The sequence below is a fragment of the Lissotriton vulgaris genome, chromosome 7 (genome assembly GCF_964263255.1).
Source record: "Lissotriton vulgaris chromosome 7, aLisVul1.2, whole genome shotgun sequence".
Classification (NCBI taxonomy): Eukaryota; Metazoa; Chordata; class Amphibia; order Caudata; family Salamandridae; genus Lissotriton; species Lissotriton vulgaris.
The window spans coordinates 1,281,266,492-1,281,290,260 of record NC_141695.1 but is presented as its reverse complement, the minus strand read 5'-3'; the positions used below and the strand labels follow the sequence as shown (position 1 = coordinate 1,281,290,260).

Below are 23,769 nucleotides of genomic sequence, written 5' to 3'. Positions count from 1 at the left end.
CTTCTTTCATTTCTGCAGTTGGTTTTAAGCTCCCTTTGCCTGCCCATAAAGACAATCTTCTGCACATGTTGTATGAAAAGACCCCTCAATAAAAGTATTTGTTCTGGTCATAGTTTATGGCTATATGAAATGGAGCATTGCAGTCTTTTCTTTTTGTGTTTATTTAAATGATTTTCCAAAAGACTTATAGTAACCCTTTCCTGTATCTCACCTACTCAATGGCAATGCAAGTCTGTTTAGGCTACTTTCAGCCTTGTTTACTGGTACTAATGCCAGGACCACTTTAGCTTCACATTGCATATACCACTTAACAGGTACATATGTTAGATTTTTCTTGACTCCTAGGTTACATAACTGACATTGCGAAGCTTAAAGACAAGCGGCATTAGGTGAAAGGCAACCATGCTGGAGTTAGTGGATATTAGGTGTACCTACCCAAAGTCACAGAGCTTCACAACTCCTCCCTTGCCCAGCAGGATGTTCTGGGGCTTCATGTCCCGGTGCAGGATCCTGTGAGAGTGCAGATAATACAGTGCAGAGACCAGCTGACAGGCAATGTCCTGCACCTAGGGGAAGGTTGGGTAAAGGGTAAAGGTGAGTGATGTAATACAAAGAGGTCCAGTAGTCCAAGTCTAGGTTATATAAGATGATTTACTAGTTGTTATCATGAAGAGCCCCACCAGGAGCAGCCTCCCTGCTGCTCAGTCTGCACACTCCAACTGACACTCAGCACATCACCAGGCACCCATATAGTCTATGACATCACCAAGCGTTCAACATTCCATTTATCACCAAGCACTCCAGCACTCATACTGGCTGAGCAGTAGGGAAGATGTAGCTAAGTAAAAGAAATGGCAAAAGTTAAGTCACAACAGTGATCACGAGAACACAGAACAGGGAGGGGGTGGAAATAGGGCTGGGGAAGTGGGGGGTGTAGGAAACCGATTCGGGAAGCTGAATAAATTGGAGGAGAAGGAAGAAGGACAGGGAGAGGAGGAAGGCCAGAAAAAGGTGAAAAGGGTGTGAAATAAAAGGAAGAAAGAAAGTGGGTAAGACAGATGGAAATAAAACTAGAATTTGGAAAGAGAGTGGGTAGAGAGGACATTAAAACAAAGATAGGTTACTAACCTATGATGGAGCAAGGATTCGCACGTAAAGCGACTTGCTCACATTCAAGAACCTCGCATAACTCATAATGTCATTAATCAATCCGTTTCGTCATTAATATTGCACTTTCACACCACACGCGGGTGTCCCAGAGAGGCTTGCATATGTGTCTATTAATATTAACAAGGCTTGCATACTACAGAATCGCTGCTTTGCAGAAATCCAGTCTGCGCATGTGTCGGTCATACCCATGTGATGTGACGCACTCGTAGTTCTGGAGAAATTTTTCGCACATGCGCATTATAGCTAATATGGCCGCTTTGTCTTTAACATGCTCTCCGCTTGCTACTGCCGCTTTTGCACATCTGTCTTTTTCTGCTTTAACCTCTAACGCTATAGATATTATAAAGTAAGGGGTGCAGTGTAGTTGATCATGGTGTACAGTGTATTCATTTTTTCTGTGTTTTCTAATTTGTTTTAGCTTACTTTTCATGTACCGCGTATCTGAGAGCCTGGGAGTGGGGAGTCTCTCCATCTTAGAAGTCTAAGAGGACCCGATCACGTGACATGAGAACCGAGCCTTGCATCAGTGGAACTTAGCCAGCTGGCTACCGAAGCTGAGATGCTCCTGGGAACCTGCCCCCTGACCCAGGGAGAAGAAGCTGAATTTCACCTGAAATTGTTACACTTGTTTCTTTCCACTGTGTGCTCCATTGTTCTCTTTTACACGTATGCCATGGGAACTGGAATGTAAGGGGTGGGTACGAAATATAAATATTAATTATGGGAACACCAAATTATAGGTGGTGACAGTGACCTAACCACCTCTCTTGTCCAATCCAAAGTTGGGGATCCTGTCCTTTGCAACATTTGTGGGTGGTCCACTGACCCGAAAAGAGTATAACTACTCTAGGTTTAGATAGAGAATTTGTCCGACTTGTCCGAGTAGCTGACCTGTCACCGACTCTACGAACTCTATAGGTGATTGATACAGAGAGCTGCGGAGCACTCTGTCCGTAATTTCCACAAACTCACTAGGGTGGAATAGTCTTAAGTGCTGGCGAAGCACTTTGCTGGGAGATTCGAAAACCCAATCGGCGTTACTGGCGGATTCCGTGCAGAGAGGGAGTAGCGCAGGCGTTGCATCCGAGGCTGCAGGTGTTGGTCGTACCCTTTGATGAGCCCAGTCCTGATCCAAATCCTAAGGGGTATCCTGTCCTGACTGTCCATGAGCTGTACCTGCTCGCCTACTGACATCCTAATTCCTTGAGGGTCCTTGTCCTCGTCTTTTCCCAAACTGACCCGTGGCCAGGGTTAGTCCTCATTCCCGTCCTAGGTAAATATAATTGTGGGTGTTCGTCTTCCTATACTCTTTCCTTTCCTCTTTTAATAAAGCACTCTTGCCCGTATTATTCTTCTGATTTTTCTGAAAGATTTTACATGCTACTGTTTATTAGTTATGTTCCACTTTTCCCCTTACCTATAGGATATTATTGAATTGTTTGCTTATTCAGCGTGTTCCATTTTTCCTTCCCCTTAGCAACTCAAAGCCTTCAAATAGTAAGATAGCATAAGGTCAGGTATCTGCTTATGAATGTTAGTATTCTATTCAAGTAGTATGGTTCCTTCCACTTACCTGCCTTAGTATAAGCCTGAAAACTGTATAGCATGTTCCATATTACCCTTACCCTTTAGTTTGCTGAAACTTGATGTCTCTCACTCCAATCTCTAGCTTCTTTTTAGGGTTACTCCTGATTATTGGTGTAATAATTTGTATGGGTTTAGTTCTCATGGCATATGTACGTTAAACTTTTAATAGATAAAATTCTTAAAACCCTTCAGGTGTCTGTGGTCATTACATAAGGTATAAAGAGTTACTAAGTGTACGAAATGTATTTGTTAGTCTTATCTCTTACCCACTGCTAGCTCCTGAATCCATCGGAAAAATAGGTACCTGTATCAAGGTGGTAAGTCAGGTACTCTGGTAAGGCGGCAGACCCGAGAGCAGAGGACGGCCCGGGACCAGGGTTCGATTCCCGGCGCGGCAGGTTTCTGGACCAGGGTCAGCGGACTCGATAATTCTCTCGCCTCGGTGCCCACTCTGATCAGCGATCACACTCGGCAACTCTGGGCATTAGCTTGCCTCATCTTCACTAACGGCCCCACCAGACCGCCGGGGATGCCTGGTCTCACCCTGGAGATACCCATTAAGGGACCATCTCTTAGGGAAGCCAGGAAGGGTTTCGCAGCGGTCGAAGCGCCTTGGGACCCTCCGGGTAAGTAGTGCGCTATATAAATGCCTATACATACATACATACATACATACATACATACAGTGGTAAGAAAACACATTGAATTACTGATGGTTAGCATGTAAACTCGCCCAATTCACGGAAAACACAGTCATAAACACGTCATGGGCCCAATGCGTGTAAATTGGTAAATCAAGGAGTCGGGCGACCTGCGCGCTCTATCACCTACAACAATGGTTCTGCATTATGCGGTTTTTATAACATGTATAAGCACTAAATCTCTCCATTCGTGCATAGGATCTCAGAACAGTTCAATGAGTTATTCTTCGTGCCAGTTCACGTGGCTTAGTTTGCCTATGCTGTGTCTTTGTTTTTGTTTTGCATATAATTTAGTGGTTTTGATGGAGCAAGGACTCATGGACTTGCTTGGAATCAATCTTCTCATTTGACTCCCTAACATGTTAATAATTACGTATTGTGTCAAACGAATACGCACCACATACAAACGAGGGTTAGAGAAGCTTGCGTATGTGTTTGCTAACATGAATAACTCGAGTGGCTTTATAAAATGACTGCAAACTGGAAATCTTTATTGAGCGTGCGTCAATTGCATCTACGCAGTATGACGAGCTATTGCTTGGAGGGAAATTCTTGCGCATGGGCCGAAGGTACTAATATGGAGTCTTGAAGACTGACATGCTTTGCATCTGCTTGCTTGAAACTAAATTGAGTGAATTTACTAAAGCCAATGCGGGGAAAGTATTAGTAAGTAAAGGGGATTAGAATAGAGATAGGTGGTATACAGTGAAACCATTTATTCTTGAAAGTAACATCTGTCTTTCTGACTTTATTACTAGTGAGCATTTGGGCCTCTTGGGTATGTCTTGAATGAGCCGTGTCACATGAGTTTTGTGCATGGCAAGTGAAAGTCAGCCCGGAAGGATGACGTGTGGTTCAGGCAGAGTGCAAGGCCACAGCCTGCCTGAAGTCTGAGAACCAACAGTACAAGACCTGAATGAATAAGACCACATATTAAAGTTAAACATTTGTTTCGGATGTAATGTGAATGCGGGTGGGAAAATAAAACATGAATAAAAATTAAGGGGATGGGTTTATTAACAAAGGGCTAACCAGAAAATCATGATATGTAAGCATGGTGTGATGATCTTCCCCCTTTTCCTGATCAATCAGAGTTAATATTTTTACGATATTGAAACATTGAGGGTTGGTACATGAGGAACGAAAAGGTATAATTGAGGTAGTGTTTAGTGAGCTAGAGAGAGGTCGATGGTGAATGCAGCAGAGCTCGGGATGCTGTCGGAGTGGCGAGTGATGCAAATGCAGAGCTTATATCCTAAATTATTAGGCTTAGAAAGAAGATCGCAGAAGAATCTCGAGGAGGAAGAGAGTGTCAGAGAGGGTTGCGACGTGGCCGTCGGTGCTAGAGAGGTCATCTATTCTGTCCTGAATCCCATTCTGAAGTTTTGTCTCCTGATCTATCCTGGGGGACCCCTACCAGCCCTTTGGCCAGGGGGGTGGTCTTCACACCATCCTAGGTAAATATAAAACTTGCGAAAGCGCAAATGCTCTTTTCTCTCAATCCTCTCCTTTCTGAGCATAAGTCATTGCAAGTTTGAAGTATGTGTTGATGATATGATTAATTGAACGTGCTGTACTTTGAAATGATTCACAGGAAATAATTTAGATAAAGACTTAAAACTTTCCCAAATCTGTGGTTATTTACTTTAAAGTATAAATGTTATAATTAAGTTATAATTTTCACCATGAACTAGTTCAACTAATGGTCCATCGACCAGAGGAAATAGCTTTTTGATCAGTGAAAGATTGGTTAGGAATAAGGAATAATCAATCTTGAGGTATGACGAACTAATAAACTTTGACTACAGCGGTTTACTTAAAGTTTGTGTGTCTATGGGCCCAGGTGAGTATAGAGTATTGGAGTATCTGTTGTTGCTACGCCGCTGGATCAGTTTTCTCCAATTAAATTTAATGTTCTCTCTTTGTAATTTTCATACTCTATGCTCTCAGTGGGAGCCCTAACGCCTCACATCAAATTCCAGACAATACGTCTTACTTCTCTTTCTCTAGAGGGGGGACATAAATCACTGTACAATCATCGATGCTCTTACCTCAGCTTACTTTTTAACTTATCTGCTCCCTGTTCTTATTGATTTTAAAATGGTCTGAGCGTATTGTTCTCTCTACACTTTCATCGGCTGCCACTTGCTTTACTCCTCTGAATCAAGATACCTGACTTAGCTCTTCCACATCTCTACTAGGTCCTCTTATTTCACATAGCATAGAAAATACAGAAGGCTGTAAAACTACAGTTTCCCCTCTCAGTGTATCTCTTTTCTGCTTGCATGACAGTCATTTTAGAATGTCCAACCATGGAGTGACCTTCTGTTTTTAGGTCTAGCCTGTGTCGCTTAACTATTGTTTGTACAAAAAATATATTCTATGTTATAAATACATAGAGGGACTTTTTTGTCAGCCCTCTTAAGCCACTGGCCTATTCAATTGTCATTCATTCTACTTCCGCCTACCATGGCATTTGCTTAGTCCTCTCATTGTCTCTAGCACAGAAAACATTGGTGTCTGTAACCCTACTGTATGCCCTCTCACAGTTTCCTCTTTCCCACCCGCTAGCATTACGACCATTGTAAAATGAGGAAACACAGATGAACCTTCTGTTTTTAAGGCTGGCCTTTGAGGCAGCATTAGGTGTCTCGCTTGAATATTGATTTTACGAAACAAATACATTACTATACATACACATAGGGTCTTATTTCAGCCCTCTTAAGACACTGGTCTATTAATTTGTCATTCAAGTTGTGCTTCCACCTACCACAGCATACAGCATGGCGTAATGGAACAACCCACTTCAGCCATTGGCTTCTCTGGCTGAATGATAAAACTCTGCTCTTGCATAATATGCACATTCAGACAAAAGTAGCCCCCTTCATTGCCAGAATTGGTGGGGTAGTGTACCATTTTTGTTATACGTTTTTCGTTAGTGTTTGTCATCAGACTTTAATGCATATTGCAAATTAAATGCAGAAAACATTTAACTGTAAGCTTCCAAAGGCCAGCCCTACTGACTTTGACAGTGGTTATTTTTTATTGTAATCCCAGGTTATGCTTGCAGTTATTAAATCCAGATGTAATATTCTGAATGTGTTTTTTGCGTGACATCAATGCCATTTAGCCTGAGTATTTCACACCACTTTTCGAAATTTCAAGAGAAAAATCTCTTCTTTAAATACTAAGAATATTATAATATATAACAACATTAATATTGTTAATAGTAATAGCAGCAACAATAGTATCAATAGTAATGAAAATGATCAACATTACTGCAATTTGGTATTACTTTATTGAACAGCCCGAAAATCTAAAATCAGAACAGCGCTAACAGTTTTCTATACACAAAAGGGTCAAATTAAAAATGATACCGAAAGACAGTCAACTTTAGTATTAAATCTTTTTATTGAAAAATTAGCTCGCACACATACATCAGAACCTTCCATGAATCGAAAGACATGCAATGCATAGTAGAATTGTATGGAGACATAGTGACAAGAACGTCTGTGGAGCCCAATTAGCCCATGAAGCTCTCTCCACACCTGACAGTGCTGTATAAGCAAGCCTGCATTCAAAAAAACAAACAAAAACCAGATCCAACCCCCCAACCCCCACCTCCACACCACCCCCGCCTACCCTCCCACCACCCATGTTCCAGGTCCAGTGCCCTCCCAGGTCCACACATCCATCCACTTCAGAGCATCTCAAGAATCGACCTGTGAAAAGCGTAACAAACGCAAGTATCGGGGGCATATCACCTCTCTAAATTCTGTAGCCAGCAGGGACAAGAACGGCTGCCACAATTCTGCATACTTGGCCCCTTCCCATGCTTTGATTAGTGATAAGTTTTCCATACCCAGAACTGACCAAAGGCGATGCAACCAACCTTGGAATGTGGGGATATGCTGGGTGCGCCAAAAGGCCAGCACGTTCTGAACAGCAGATCCCAGAGCAATTGCAATCAATCTGCCCCTGCATGATTTCAACGGGTAGGTGATAGCATTAGGTAAACCTAGCAGTACATAAGAGGGAACATTGGGACTTCTGTGTCAAAGTGTGCATCTAACTCATCAAGGACCGTCTTCCAGTACCCCTGGATCTGGGCACAGTCCCATAACAGATGGGACAGCGTGCCCCTCTCACCACATCCCCGCCAGCAGGAGGCCTCCCTTTGTGTGATCCATCTTGTGCAACCTCTCAGGCGTGTAGTACCAGTATGTCACCAATTTGGTGAAGGTGTCTGTCAACCCCATATGATAGGCGGAGTGCCGTGCTCGATAGTAGATGCCCTCCCATTCCTTGTTGCTCAACACCCGCCCCAACTCCCTCTCCCAGCGGGGCCCTACCCGAGTTGTAAACGCGCGAGTACCGATCTAGTAGCATTCGGTATAAGTCCGATATGAGCCGTTTGTCCGTCTTCCGTGTAATTAGCCAATATTCATATAGACTGAGCTTCCGATCTGCCCCTTCCCTGACCTGAGCATTGAGTGCCCAGTGACGCACTTGCAAATAGCGAAGCCGTTCTGTTTCCGGCAAGCCATACTCCCGTCTCAAATTCTCGAAGGGTGCCACACCCTTCCCTGTATATAAGTGGAACAGAAATCTACACCCCGCTGGGCGCCACCGGACGAAAGCCTGGGTGTCTCATCCAGGCCCGAAATCCGGATTCTCCAACAACGGCGTAAGAGGAGACGGAAATGTTGTCAGGGCGTGCTTCGTGCTGGTCCGGTCCCATACCACCAGCAGGACTCTCGTGATAAACGAGGCATACAAGTTGGGATGTCGGTGCTGCCTACGGAGGAAAGGAACCTCTTGCAGCGGGCGGCCCGCCACTGCCTGATCCTGAAAGAGCCAATGTTTTTCTGACTCCCACTTGCTCCACTCAACCAGGGTCCAGAGTTGGGCCGCCTGGTAATATAGCATCAGGTCGGGCAGACCTAGGCCTCCCCTTTCCGGTGGAAGCATTGCCAACCTAAGTTTCATTCTCGGACGCTTACCGTTCCAAATGAACTGAGCGAGCTCCGACTGTGTTTGGCGGATCCAACCCTCATGGGGCGGCGCGGAATGGTGTGAAAAACGTACAGGATTTGCGGAAGAATGGTCATTTTTATGGCAGCTACTCTGCCCAGCCAAGAGAGCAGGAGATGTCTCCATCTGCCCAATTCCTTACGGAGTGTCTGACAAAGCCTAGCGTAGTTGATACGTACCGTATCCTGCAGTGTGGCCGCCAGTTGAATCCCCAGGTCTGGGATAGCCTCCGACGCCCAGCAGAAGGGGAAGTACTCCTGCAGGTAGGCCTGGGTGAGCCTCTCGAGCGAGAGATCCAGTGCCACCGACTTCGTCATGTTAACTTTAAAGCCCGCCGCACCAGCAAATGTGTCCAGAATCTCAACACAGGCCGGCAGAGAATCACTAGGGGAGGCCAGGGAGAGGAGGACATCGTCCGCATATAAGCTGATTGTGTGCACGTATGCACCAAACTTAATCCCCTTCACTCTCTGGTCGACTCGCATTGCCTGCGCCAACGGCTCCATATAAAGCGTAAAGAGCAGGGGCGACAGTGGGCACCCCTGCCGCGTACCCCGTTCAATGGGAAAACGGGGCGAGGAGCACCCGTTGACTCGTACTGTCGCCGTGGGGAAGGTGTAACAATTCAGGACCCACGTTCGAAACTTCACTCCTATCCCCGCCTTTATCAGGACTTGCTTCAAATATGGCCAGTGGACCAGTTCGAACGCTTTTTCGGCGTCGATCGCGAGCATCATGTATTCCCCTGACGTCTGCATGGCCTTCTCTATCAGGTGCAGGGCCCTCTTAGTATTTTCAGCAGTTTGTCGCTCCGGAATAAACCCTGCCTGGTCTGGCTCAATCAGCCCCTGCATGAGTGGGGCCAGCCGCGAAGCCAGGATGCTGGTATATATTTTGAGGTCGACATTAAGGAGGGATATGGGACGATATGCTCCGCACTGTGTGCGGTCCTTCCCTGGTTTAGGGATGACCGATATGGTGGCATCTAGTAGATCACTTGGGATTGCACCGGTCTCCGCAAACGAGTTAAATAGGGCAGCCAGCAACGGTGCTACCTGCGGACGAAATGTTTTGTAAAAAATTGCCGTAAAACCGTCCGGCCCCGGCGTCTTAGCCAATTTGAGACGTGAGATCGCCAATATCACCTTATCGGGACGAAATCTTGCTGTCTAGGAGATCGGCTTGGTCTTTTGACAAGGCAGGAAGAGGGACTGACTCTAGGAAAGCTTCGCCGTCGGCGGGGTCAAGCCACGCCCCTGCATAGAAGGAAGTATAAAAGTCGCTAAAGGCCTTCGCTATGTCACCTTCTTCGGTGACCCGCTCCCCGCCCTGTGTAGCAATCTCTTGTACCAGGTGTCGTTGTTGAGTTTCCCGGAGTGCACTCCCCAAAAGGCGCCCGCACCTGTACCCCCCAGTGTAGTACATGTGCCTTACTCTCAGGGCTGCGAATTCCGCCCTATCCTGATCCAATGCAGCCAGCTGCTGTCGCGTCAAGCGAAGCGCTTTCCATACCAGAGGTGCGCCAGTTCTTTGGTGCATCTGCTCCAGCTCTTGCGTCTGTAGTGTGAGTTCTTCGCGCTTGCGGGCCCTCTCCGCATTTTCCTCTGCTGAGACCGCGATTAATTTACCTCGCAACACCGCCTTAAGCGCCGCTCAATGTGTGGCCAAGGAGGTGTCGGAAGTGTGGTTATGTGATAAAAAGTCTGCAATGGCCTCTTTGATTTTCTCTACAGTGTCCTTACGGTGGAGCAGCGTATCGCGCAACCTCCAGCAACGTGCAGCCCCAGTCACAGGTGGGAAGGAAAACACCACCGAAAGCGGCGCATGGTCTGAGAGCGCCGCAGCTCCTATCTCTACCTCTGTTGCAAGCGCCTTAAGGGACGTGGAAGATAAAAAGTAGTCCAACCATGCATAGATTTTAAGGGCATTCGAATAATATGAGTATTCCCTGACTCCCGGGTGAAAGCTGCGCCAAAGATCAACCATCCCCAACTCCTCCAGTCTAGCTAACCCCCTCCAGATAAAGTTCCTGCTTGTGTGGAGCGCTGCCCTGATCTGTCCAGTAACTTATCAAACCCCAATTTTAGGTCCCCCCCCCCCCAACCAAAATGTGCCTATCAGGTGTCGCGGTCACCTCACTAAGTGCCTGGTGAAAAAACTTCTCCTGACTCTCGTTAGGTGCATAAATTGAACTAACTGTAAAGGTGGCTTCCCCCAGGGAAAATCTATAGGAGAGCAATCTCCCTCTTATTTCGGCTACCTTCTGTGTCACCCTCCCCCTGAAGTGGTTGGCCACTAATATTGCTATCCCCGCCGTCTTAGTGGGGCCTGAGGAGAAGAATTGGAATGGAAAGCTGCGTGATTTCATCCTATGACAGTCTTTGGCCAATGAGTGCATTTCCTGGAGAAGACAAATAGCCTTTGAGCTCTCCAGAAACAACAGGACTGCCCTCCGCTTCACAGGGTTGTTGAGGCCCCTGACATTCAAACTGAGGAGACGTAATTCAGTCGCTGGAATAACTAGTCACTAACCCAGTACCCTCTGTGTCCCCTCTCTGCAGCGCTCCTGTGGCATGCCCAGCCCAGAGGATCTGAATACTCAGCCCTTTTGAAGATCTATAAAAGTAAATCAGTCGCTCTGGCTTCATATGGTTCACCCCTTGGGGCTATGTAAATCTGGAACCAATTCAGAAGGCCGAAAACAGATTTATTCGGTCCCTCCTGTCTGTCCCACAGTCCTCACCAACTTTCTCAATACATATGGAGGTGGGCCTGGACTTCGTCACTGATGGGCTGAACATGGCACCCTTGATGTTTTGGTTGAAGACTTGGCTCAACGAGGAGCTGTCTCTCAACCATAGGATCATGGCTGACGTTATGTCCCTGGACCACTCTAAAAGGGTGCCGTGGATGGCCTACCTGATGAAGGAGTTCTCAGATCTGGGACGACCAGAACTTTTTTCATCTCCCCGGGACATCAAAAAACAAGCTATAGATCTGATCAAGAAACAATTTATGGGTAGGGCAAGAGCATCCCGTGAGGAAAAAGAACTTGTTAAACCAGCTGTGAGGAGGCATTACCTTCTTGTAAATTCATTCGCATTAGCACCTTACCTCCTAACTAAGTTCAGGTTTAATTTGTTACATTTTTATTTGGGCAATTTTAAAACGTGGGAAAAACCTGATTTAGCCCCTCCCTGTTGTTGTGATCACTTTTCTGTTCAAGACACCATGCACTTTGTTTTGTTTTGTGGGCTTTATTTAGAGCCCAGGAAAAAATATCTGATACCTGTTCTGAAGGAGGCTGGCTTCACACAGGTGAGGCCAGCCCTGCCATACTTACAATCTCTGAACAGCATACGCATTACATTTTGCATGGCTAATTTTCTCGTGGCAGCTGTTAGAACCAAAAAGATGTATCAGAACAATGGGTCTTTTTAATACTGTGCTAATCATTGTATTTAAATTTTGTTAAACTCAAAATGAATTTATTATGCCTTTTTATAAAACCCATGTATTCTCTGATTTGTACAATATTGTAAATAGTTTTTAACATGGTATGAAATGTTTTTATCTCTTTATATGATTTTTAACTAAATCGAATAAAGATAATTAATACTGACTGACTGACTGACTACTCTGCCAAAGGCCGCCCCTCCGACGCCACCGGTCAAACAACAGGAACCCCAATCTATCACACACATACATGCACCCATGGACCTGGAACCCCCCCCCCCCCCCCCCTCCCCAACAATTCTACCCCTGGTAACCTGCTGTAAAGATACGGTAACGCCCCCCCAACAGTTAAGTCATATCCAGGTTCATCGACCATTGTCCTGAGGTGATTGATAATGTGTCCCCTCCACCCTCCAATCTGAATCCCCCCAACAGCAAAAGAAAGAAAAATACAGCAAACCCAACCGTAGTCCATCATCTTCATAGGTGATTGGCAGTAATGTAGCATGGGGTAATGTAAGTCATTCACTCCCTGCCCCCCTCCCGCTGCCGACCGTATGTGAAGTATAACAATCCTCCGTGTCAAGGGATCCGCGTGGGTTATTCAACGCGGATTTGAAGAGGCGAGGTCTGACGCCCCCGCCTCCACCGCTGCTCGCTGGCCGTCCTCAATCTCGATTTTCTGGGGTTTCTTGACGCGACGCCGTCTTCCTTGTTGACGCCATTGGGATGCCGGGCCCCCCGGACCCCCAGGGCGGGTCGTCACTTCCTCCTCCTACACCGGTGGATCAATACCCAACAGGCGGCATGCTTCCTTCAGAGAGCGGAGCTGGTGAAGCTTGTTTTCCAATTTAAATACGATACAGAAGGGATGGCCCCAACTGTAAGGAATATTGTGTTGTTGGAGATAATTTGTGACGGGCTTAAAGATACGGCGTTTCTGCAAAGTAAGTGCTGACAAGTCTTGAAACCAGGTCGGTGATTGATTCTTGAAGGAGATGGGGTGCAGGTGTCGCGCTTTCTGGAGAATTTCCTCCGTTGTTCAGAAGTCCTGTATACAGACCAAGATGTCCAGGGGGGAGCCGTCGCGGCCCACTGGGGTCCCGCCCTATGTGCTCTGTCCAACCTCATTTCTGCCTCCAGGGGCCGCCCCAGAACATGGTTGAAAAGTTCTCTAGAGAATTTGAACAGATCCTTGGTATCATACGACATTGCTACCCCTCGGATGCGTATATTGTGCCGCCGAGAGCGGTTTTCTAGGTCCTCGAGGTGATTTTGCAAGTCCACCTGTTGATCATGAATTCTTATGATCTCTTGCTGCAGCGCCTCCATCTCGGCATCTCGGCCCTCCTCTTTGGTTTCAAGCTCCATTACCCGTTCTCCAATGCCATCCATGTCCCTGCGCACTTCCCGGATCTCATCCGAAAATTCCTTCTTGAGGGTGTGGATATCATCTCTGAAGGTCGTGAACAGAGATTCCAAGAAGGCTTTCGTGATGGGTCCTGCACCCACTGTCGCGGTCTCGGCCGTCTGTTTGTCTTTAGATGGCGGGGACGGTTGGGCTTTAGCAAACATCTTCTTCACCGTTTTGTCCTTTCGGACCCTCGCCCCTGACATGACGCTCGCGTCACCCTGGGATCACTGTCCTGGGGAGATCTCTTGGCTCTGAGGCGCCTCTGGGCCGTTAGTTTCTTAGCGGCCCTACTCCGAGAGTGCGATCTTGGCCTCGTGGGTAGCTCAGCGGTTAGTTGGGCGTTGCAAGGTCTCTGCCGCTCCTTCGAACAGAGCCCACACCAGGCCGAATCCCCCAAGTATTCGCCGCTGCGAGAAAATGCCCGCCGACTACACCCCCAATCCACCACCTTAACTGTCTCCCTGGGGTGTTTTCATGCCACTGAAACTGGCTCCACGCTGTTGGGGCCTATAGCTCGGCCGCCGAGACCCTCCTCCGCTTGGCCTGGAGGTGGAAATCTGGTCCCCCCGATAGTGGGCTTCTCCAAGCTGGCCATGCCGTCCACTGCCTGCTCCTCAGAGTCCCCGGCTGAAACTGCTTAACATAAGGTATGCAGGGTCGCCGGCAGGGTCCTCGCTGGCCTCCAATAGCTAGCCGCCACACTACAGCTCGCCACACACCATATCAGGGGGCCCTGCAGAGACCTCTCCCCCAATGTCCGCCCTTTTTTTGCTGCCAAGCTGCCCCTCACCTCCGGTCTGCGTTGTTGTGATTGAGGCGCCTGTCTCCACAAACTGTTGCGGTACGGGTGCCGGCAAGACCCCACTGATGTATCCGCGTCGACCCCTCTCGGGCCGGGGAAGGCCGCGCCCAGCCTGCTGCCGCGCTCGACTCCTCCGCTGTCGGCGGGGGCTCACACCGGGTAGATCTCCCGGCGAGCGGTGGGTCCGCAGTAGCTCCCGGGCAATGCCGAACCCGGCGCCTCTCGCTGCATGCACACGCGGGCCGGACCCACCGCAGCCGCACCGGGTCTCGCGTAGATCCGCCCCAGGCCGCCGTATCCGAACTCGGCTGCTCTCGGGCGCAACTCCGGCTCTGCCCCCTCGCCGCGCCGCACTTGCAGGCCTCACAGCAGGCCGCGCGGGTGTCGCCGCCAAAAGGCCCCCGCTGTTCACCGCTGGCTCCACTCACGCCAGGGACCACTGGGAATGCTGGCCGAACCGTAGAGGTGGCTGAAAAGGGGCTTGCATACAGCGAAAGCCCGTGCTGAACAAGGCCGGCGGCGGGAGCTCAGGAGGACACAACCGCTCACGCCGCCATCTTGGCCACGCCCCCTAGACAGTCAACTTTATACACATCAAGTGGAATGTATCCCTGGAAGGCATGTGAAAGCAGGAGTAAAGCTGATCAAAATAAGGTTGTGTTGCACTCGGGATTCAATATCTTAATTCGAGCTTAAGAAGTAGTATAATGTTTAGTTACAACTTTGTGTGCACACTGTGGTGGGGCTCCACCCAGGCCTTACATATCAGAAAGTGTCAGAGTTACTAGAGCATGTGCTCTTGGCACTGTAAGCACTACAAGCAGGAGTAAAGGCAGACGTGAAGGTACCCTACCAACAAAGCAGCTGGCATGCCCATCCATGTGTATTTCTAATTTCTATTTCTCACTGTAGATTGTACTTCTGTTCTTAGTGTCAACTACTGTAAGACCAAATTCACACAATGGACTTCTGCACAAGCTCCAGGTCAATCGAATGTGTTTTTGGTTTTCCTGACACTGCTAAGGTCAGCAGGTCAACTGTCAGCTGTGCCTGGTCAAAATTCAGCACTACCCTCCCCCTACCTGGAGCAGTTACTCGGGCAAGGAAACAGATACTCCCAGTTGAAGGGATAGTAACAGCTGCACCCCTCTAGGACAAAACTGATATGACTATAGATTGTTTAGAATACATTCCTGCCAACTCTGCAAGCTTAATATATTTCTTAATAGGGATGCAGTATATCGTACAACTAGCCTGGAAACAGGGACAGCCTTATAAGGTAAAGAAACTTGTAGCAGGAGGGTGGCACATCCTAGAGGGTTGCCCTTCACAAGGCTATAAATCTGGTATTTGTGCATGGGTGGAGAAAAGCTTCAACAAAGATCCTATAGCTTGGGATGGTCACATAAAAACCGTATCTGAATACTTTAAACATTTGCAAGTATTAGTCTTCATTCAGGAAGCCGCGTGTGCTGCATAGAATAGTGAGGCAGCGGCTCTCTGTCCCTCTACGAAATGTGGATCCATCCTTCATCCGCCTGCTCGATTCAGATTTTGAGAAAATTCCCCACACGGAATCTTGATTTAGCCTTAAGAGAGACCAGTCATGATCTCCCACACACCTCTTGTTCCTATGGTCCAGACAGCAATCCTCCTCCAACTTCCACACTCTTCCCTCATTTCAGGCCCATGTTTAACCTATCCCCTCAAGCCTACAGCGTTACCTGCTCCTCTGGCAGGCTGCCATCATCCTCAAGGATCTGAAAGAGTTCCCCTTCTGCATAGTCTGTAACCACCACCACCTGTGAAGAAGAAAAAACAGAATCATGTTAGAGGTGGATGTGGAATTAGGTGATTAGGTCAAGTATGGTGGTCAATGAGGGAAACCCCATTCTGGCACTATCAGAAAGGGTGGCCGTCAAGCAGTCACCCAGGTCAGCAGGGGTGCGGTTAAGCTGCATTTATTAAAAAACGTAAATTGCAGCATGCCATGAAGAGGAATTCATGCATGAATAAATAGTACAGCAGATGCGAATCACATCTATGATAGTCCCACATCTTGATACATAGAGAGAATTACAGAAGGAGGGGGCTCAATGGTTAGAGCGGCAGACCCTGATGCAGAGGGCTAGCCCGGGACCAGGGTTCAATTCCCTGCCTCGGCGGGTCTTGGGCTCAAAATTCCACGGACTCATAATTCTCGCCTCGGTGCCTATTCCAATCATGGAGTCCCACTCTGCAACTCTGGGCAATATCTTGCTTAATCTTCACAACGGCCCCCACAACGCTAAGGATGCCTGGCCTCCACCTTGGGGGTGCCCAGGAGTGGACGCCTCACAGGGAAAGCCAGGATGGGTTCCACAGCGGTATTCGTACAAGCGCCTTGAGACCCTTGCGGGTGAGTAGTGCGCTATACAAGTATCAATTTACATTTTTTTACATTTATCTTGTCAGTACCACTGGAGACATGGAGATGCATATATGGGAGGGGCCATCTTGGAAGAGTGACAAAGGATCAAAGCACACTATTTTCCCACACTAAAACACTAACTATGGTGCATGTGGTGAATATCTGGGAGCTGCCAGATGGAGTTTATAAAAAGAAGAGGGAATGATAACACCAACCGGTCTCTGATTGGTGAAATTAATGGCTGCTGAATGCTGTGATGGGATGGGGATGTCAACTGTCAATAGCTTTCCTTGCCAGCAGTCATGACATGCTCCCGTATGAAGATAACATTGGCGGGGTGGGTGAGGAGTTCCATGCTGACATTCCCTTGGAGTAGGGACTGAAGTCCCTCAGAAGGCTGAAGGGAGGATTCAGCAATATCTGGTTGTGGTATAGAGAGTGTCATCCAACTGTTAGTGGTGCTTTCCCCACCGGCAACAATAATCAAGTTCTTCTGGGGGCGGGGGGGTCGGGGGGGGGGGGGTGTCGCTATAATTTTGTAACCCTCGCAGTTCACTATATGGTAGTTTTTTGTCTCTGTCCGATGTGTAGATGATGTTAGGGCGCAATAGATTGGGATTCCCTGGGGAGTGTGTCACGTCTCTTTTGGGTCTCAAAGTGGTTAACATGTGAAGGACACATTTTCTGGTATGGCATACTGTAACTAATCATCTTTTCAGCCTCAAAGTTGATATCTAGATTTATGATTTTGGGTTGCTGTAGACTGGATTTTCCAAGGGAAAGGTAGGAGAGGGAAGATATGCTCACTTAATACCGAGCTAGGGTCCCTGCTATGCAAACTTTGTTGATATACCATATATGGGGCTTTTTGGTGGTGGGCAATCATCACTGTCCACCGTTTAATTAAATTTGGATGCCCAATATGGGTAGGTAAGGTGTACCTTTACTCTCTTGTATCCCACCACTTCCCATGTACGGTAATCATTGCTTTGCAATTTGGACTGAGTTTTACAAGTACACATACACAAGAATACCGTAGGGGCGAAGGTAGAGGAAGCCACTCACCTCCTTGTCAGTCTCAAAGCTGTCCAGCATGCGAATGATGTTAGGGTGCCGCAAACCCCTCATGATATCTATCTCCCTCACCAGGTTCTTCAGTTCCTTCTCCAATCGCCCGACTTTAGGGATAAACTTCAGGGCAACAACCTTAAAACAAAGATCAAGGTCAACTATAGCACCCTCATCTTGAAACATACCAGTCACCTCTACTTAGGACTTCTCAGTGCATGTCACAAATATCAGCTTTAGCTGTGACCCATCACTTTTTCAAACAGCATAACTTTATCAAACATGCAGATATCCCAATGTTATTTCTGATATCCTAAACAATAATCTGCTACATTTAACTTGTTACTTTCAGACACTCAACCCAACTTTACTAGGCATCCTTTCCTGTCATAGATGTGTGTGTTACCTGTGACTTCTAATTCCCAACCAGGTAGTCAACTTTACTTGTGACCACTCTCCTCCTGTCACAAGCCAACTTTGCCTATGTCTGCTCCACTAACGTAGTTTAGGTCAAATGTACCTTAAGTTCTCACTTCCAGTCACAATATCCTCCGAAAAAAGATACAGGATATCTCCTTAAGTGACCCTGAGAGGCCAGATAGCCTTCCTGATAAACTTCCTGTTACTTAAGGGAGAAACAAATACTAAAATAAACTAGTGTTACCTCACCAGACAGACAATGAGGTGAAAGGCTGCCATGAAACACATTTATTTTGTCTGCAAAAGTATCTAGATCAACAAAAACATACCCACGGTCTATTTTATGAGGTGCTCCCACCCACATTTCAAACTATCACATTGTTACTTTAAAGTAACCGACCTCTAAATGGACTGCCCCTTTCACTTTGTCTTCATGAAACAATGTACAACAGCCTCTTGTCAGGCTGGTAGTGAGTCATGAGGTGTACACTGTGGTGTGCTGTGCCCACTTGAAAATTAGGTATCCATGTCAAGCAGTCTGTAGTTAGTCTGATACTGCATTCAGATTTGCCAATTTCTAAGAATTTAATACGTTTCAGAAACGGATTTGTACTTCAAATGTTGTCACACTGCTGAAGCCTCTAAGCAATTAATCTGGGCGAGAAAACCTCTGTATGTGGTCGGCTGCAGCATGCTTACAGACCACATGAGCGTGAGATGCGAGCCTACTTCATAAGCAAAGACTAAGATTGAATCTGATTGACAAGACCGGACTGGCCATACGGGGCATTGGGTGTTTTCACGGGAGGCGGAGTTTTGTCCGGTGGCAGCTTTGACTCATCTAAGTTAGCGCAGAAGGTTAATATGCCTGCTGCAAAGAGCGTCAATTGTGCAGATCACAGAACAGCATTTTATGTTATGTTCGTAGCTCAGTGGGTTACTGCTTTTGTCACAGAGATCCTTTAGTTATTGTGCAGTTCATAAATTACAATCATAATCTAGGTTACTAAATTATGTTTTTTTCCAGTCCTTCATTTGCCTAATTTTGCTATAAAGGGTTTGTTTGGGTAGAAATACGTTGTTTTTAGTAAAGTCAACCCTAACCACTGTATTACATTCTGAATCCCGAGTTTGTGCTTCCCCAGACCAGGCACTCTTAAAAAAGGCCTACCAGTGTGGATGTCAAGTGAATCCTACACCTTCTAGACCTCTTTGTCTTATGTGGCATTTTTATACACTGATTTACACACGTATGACTCATTGTCTCTGTATGTGTGTGTGATGTAAATTGCTCACACATTGGTATGAGATACGCTATAAAACAAATGAAATAAATGTGAGAGAGGGGCTATAGAGAGATGAGAGGTCCTCTTAGAGGGTGGCAGAGAGCCCCAACAAAGATTGTCGGATCCTGGTGTTCAGCAAGGTCATCATTTAATATGCTTTGAAAACTAATACAATTGAATATATGATATACGATGTAAAATGTGTGGTAGAATGCACAATTTTTGCCTTTTTTCCCCCACATTTTCGTTGGAGGAGAACAAAATATTTGCCAGAGTTGCTTTAGGTTCCCAGTCCAGCCATACAGATTGACATGTATACAACTTAGAGAAGTGAACTGGAATATTACTTCACTATGAAAATCCATTTGGATGGGCTGTGTGATGTTCTAGTTAGCCCAGACATTTTTTTATTACCCCAGACACTCAAATATAGCCGTTCTCACTCAATCCAAGATGCCCAAAAGGAAAGATTTTGGCAGCACTAGATACTGTGCAAATGAGCTTAAATCGTTTGCAATAACAACATACAACAATACACTTAAAACAGGGACCAATTTCATTACACAAGTACAACAGAAGACTGAGGCCCCAATTACAATCTATGAGGAATTCTATGTGGAGATTTTGGGTGGCTGGTATTCATGATACCGGACAGAATATTCATATATAGTTCCTGCCATTATGAGTTAAACCCCTTGGAATGGGGATTAACTGTTGGAACTTTGTCGCTGACTGGCAGGGATCGCTGCAATCACTCCCACAGCGCTGGACGCACGCAGAGTGCGTGCCCGGGCCAATACCAGGCCAAGCGCGGGCCAGTCTGTGCCTGGAGAAGGCTGGGCTGGGCCACCGCTCTAGACTTTGCAATTTGCTGACGTTTGCTGTGTTGGGACCTGACCAGAGCACCACAGCCCCTAGATTCCATCACTGTTCTTTTGGTTGTGATGGGGGAAGCATACTACTCCTGTCCCCATTAAGTCAAGCTGCCCTTCCTCTTACCTGGATGGCTACATTAAATGCACAATGGTGGCCTTAATTAAGGAAATAAAGCATGTAGAGTGTTGCATCTCTGGCACCTTGGTGGTGGGACCTGGATCTGGGCTTATTTCTTCAGGGAACTGGTTCGGAGGTTTTGTGTGACATTGTGCAGGGCCCTGCTCAAGAGTTGGTTGTAGTGCCCCCACCCTTCAACAATGCTTCGTCTATTGATCCTGGACTGATTCCTGGTACAGTGACCACTTCACCACATTAGAATGGCCCCACGTGCTAAGTGGAAAAGGCGTCATGGGTTAAGGAAGCCTGACTTGTTTGTTGTACCTCAATCTCATCATAACATTGACTCTATTTCACTCAGCTCTGTGGACTTAGACTCTTAGACTTTCTTGGACAATGTGAGGGGTGTGATTGAAAGTTTGCTAGCACGTATATGTGCCAGGCTGGGGGCCATCGAAGAACTTTTATCTAGTGTTAAGGCAAGGTGCGCTACTCCTACCGTCATCCAGCTTATTATGCACTCATAGGCGGCTGGAGGGCTGACAACATGTCCCGCGTCACCCCCGAGATTGCAGCTTAATCTCCAGTTACCCCCACCAGCTTCTCACTGTAACCCTCCCCAATGTTGTCCACAATAGGTTGTTCTTGGGTCTAGGAGGGAGGGTGATTCTAACATCATGGGGGGTAGTTTAAGTGCGGGCAGATCTATTAATTCTGTGAGAAGTGTGCAACATCTTCGATCAGCCGTGGATAATAATGCAGCGGGTTCCTGTAACAGCCTGTTGTCCTTATTTACTAATAATGGCTAATGTCCCTTCTTTGTCCAAGAGACCAGTTGAGTCGCCAGTCCAGCTAAGGAACAAAGTTTTTCATTGGCTGCAGTCTGTCAATTTTTCCATTCTCTGGTGAGGATCAAATTCTGACAACATGGCGGGTGGGCTGGATTGATCCATTCAGAAAATCTTTAGAGGGAGATTGTGTCATTTTTAATTTCAGACATCCCAGGTTTGCATGGGAGAGTCTGCATAAGTCCTCCTCCGACCTCTCCAAGGGGGTAATGTCAAGCTCTTCTCCTAGGGTTTTTTCTATCACCATCAATTTAAGGCTTCTGTTTGATCTGACTATCGACCTTGCACTCCTCGCCCCGCTCATCCCCATTGATGCCACGATTACTGGTAACCATCCATTTTCCCTTACACTCTGAAACAGGTTCATGCTTTGAATGATATGAAGAAAGCTAGATTGACTTTCAGATACTTTGGGTTTGAATGACCCTTCAGCCTCTACAAGTTTATCTCCCTGCCACATAAACAAGTCTCCAGATGATTCTAACTCTCCTGCTCTATGTACCACCCTTCTGCTTGGCAACAGGGCACTGGCTAGGAGCTCTAGTCTGTCAGGACTAGCTGTCCCTTCAGTTCAATCTGGCTATAAGGGATTTTGTGGCCTTGTCACATGGAACATTTCAGGGCTCCAGAATAAGTTGACAGCCACAGATTGGCTAGATATTATTTCTACCACTCAAATCATTTGTATTCAGGAAACTTAGCAGGTGGACCCTCTGCATGTTTAAGGTTATTCCTATTTACTGCAGCAATACCATCAACGGCAGGACGCGCTAAAGGTGGCTTACAGATGCATTTTCAAATTCACAGCCTGTTACTATTAGAAGATTTGTCACATCGTCTCCTTATTATCAATTTATGTTATCATCATTTAAGGGGGGATTGATCTTATGCTAATTCACCTTTATAATAATGTGTTTGATTACTCCTGCTGCAATGTAGTTAACGCTCTAGAAGTGCTATCGCTATCTGCCCCTACCAACCCAAATGTATGGGCCAGTGATTTTAATACTTTTGTGTGGAGAGGTACAGACTCCTAGTTTCTAATACCAGGGCCAAACCGACTCCAGTTAATGACCATAATCCAATGGTGCTATCTATGATTTTTTTAATGCTATTTGCCCTATTGCCTCCAACTGCGCATTAAATATCGTCCCTGTTAGGCTGAACGGTTTCGCATTAGATGGTCAGTAGTCTACGCTATGTGCGTACTGCAAAGGTTGTTAGCCATTAATGCAAATGAGTTTGATCTTTGTTCAGCCCAGGCTGTGGAACATTATGCTTGATCTTCGCATCTGAGCTAATTACTGGAGCTCTTTTTTTTTTGTAAACTCTTTATTCGTGACTGTCACAGGATATCATACATTTCTGTACATTTTCTTATCTCAGCTTACATCAGTCTTTTCCGTTTTCATAACCATTAATTTGTGGGAGCAGTACATTACAGATATAAGTTGCTTGTCAGAGCAATCCCCGGATACGTCCCATATATACTCTGTAAACTCCACAATCATGTCTTACATAAGTATCACACCCCAACTGTCCCTCCCTTCTCACCCACCCACCGCTGCCTCCTGGACGTTCTCACTTGTGCACCCCCATCCTGGGTCAGGGTGGCTCTGCCTATTTGTAATTTGGTAAAAGCCCTAGGTCTGGTCTAGCCCTTGTGAGTCGCAATGGTGCTCGTGGTTCTTGTCCCCCTCCCGTTACATATGTGAGGTCACTCCACCTGGTCTCCCGAACTATCTAGGTCTGTCTCTTCCAGCTCCAGCAGCATTACGTCCCATTCCTGAGCTATGGGATATTTGCGCAGACCCTTGCTCTACTCTTCTCGCAGTGCCGCGGATTCTGCTTTACCCCATTTCAGTAAGTCGCTGCGCCATATTTCTATTTGTGGGGCCCTGGGTGACTTCCATCGCATGGTGAGCACCCTGATCGCCAGCACTAGTGCCAGATCCATAAGTCTCAGCTGTGCCTTGCATGTCTTGGGCCGTTTCCTGTTCCCCAGTAGGCATGGTGTCGCTCCCTCAGGGATCTGGAGTGTTGTTATGGAGTGTAGCGTATGTTTGACCGTTCCCCAATATGTGTGCAACTTCGGGCATGACCACAGCATGTGGAGAATATGTGCTTCGTCTTGGTAACATCTCGGGCAGCAGTGTGCAGTGGCGGGGAATATCCGATGCAACCTCTGGGGTGTAAGGTAAGCCCTGTGGAGAACCATGGCCTGTAAGAACTGAAACTTAACATTCCTGGACACCCGTCTATGATGGCCTAGGATAATTTTCCACTCCCCGTCTGTTATGTTTTCGCCCGAGTCTGCAGTTCAGGTCTCCCTGAGTGTAGCAATCGGCGAAGGTACATGTTTCCTAATGCCAACATATAGTCATTTCACTAAGTGTCCCCCCGTGCCCATGTAGTATAAGAGGTGTACTAATTCATGTTGCTCCGGTTTTGCACGTTGTGGGGCCCAAGCCTGTCGCACGTAGTGCGTCACCGAGGCGTGTAGTAGGTATAAGCATGAGGGTGCTCCCGTGGCTTGTACAAACGAGGCGTGGTCCAGCATGGTGTCGTCGCCGAACAGAT

General features: G+C 46.9%; 1 protein-coding gene across 2 annotated transcripts in view; it reads right to left on the bottom strand.

Moving 5' to 3' along the window:
- Window positions 1-23,769, bottom strand: part of STK36 (serine/threonine kinase 36) — a 223,409-nt gene that overhangs the window by 178,702 nt on the left and 20,938 nt on the right. For both annotated transcript variants that reach the window (XM_086931854.1, XM_086931855.1), the window contains exons 2-4: window positions 17,640-17,780; window positions 15,889-15,966; window positions 436-566 (exon numbers count right to left, since the gene is read on the bottom strand). In XM_086931854.1, the coding sequence (XP_086787980.1) occupies window positions 436-566; window positions 15,889-15,966; window positions 17,640-17,780 (350 nt within the window). The remainder of the gene's footprint in view (window positions 1-435; window positions 567-15,888; window positions 15,967-17,639; window positions 17,781-23,769) is intronic.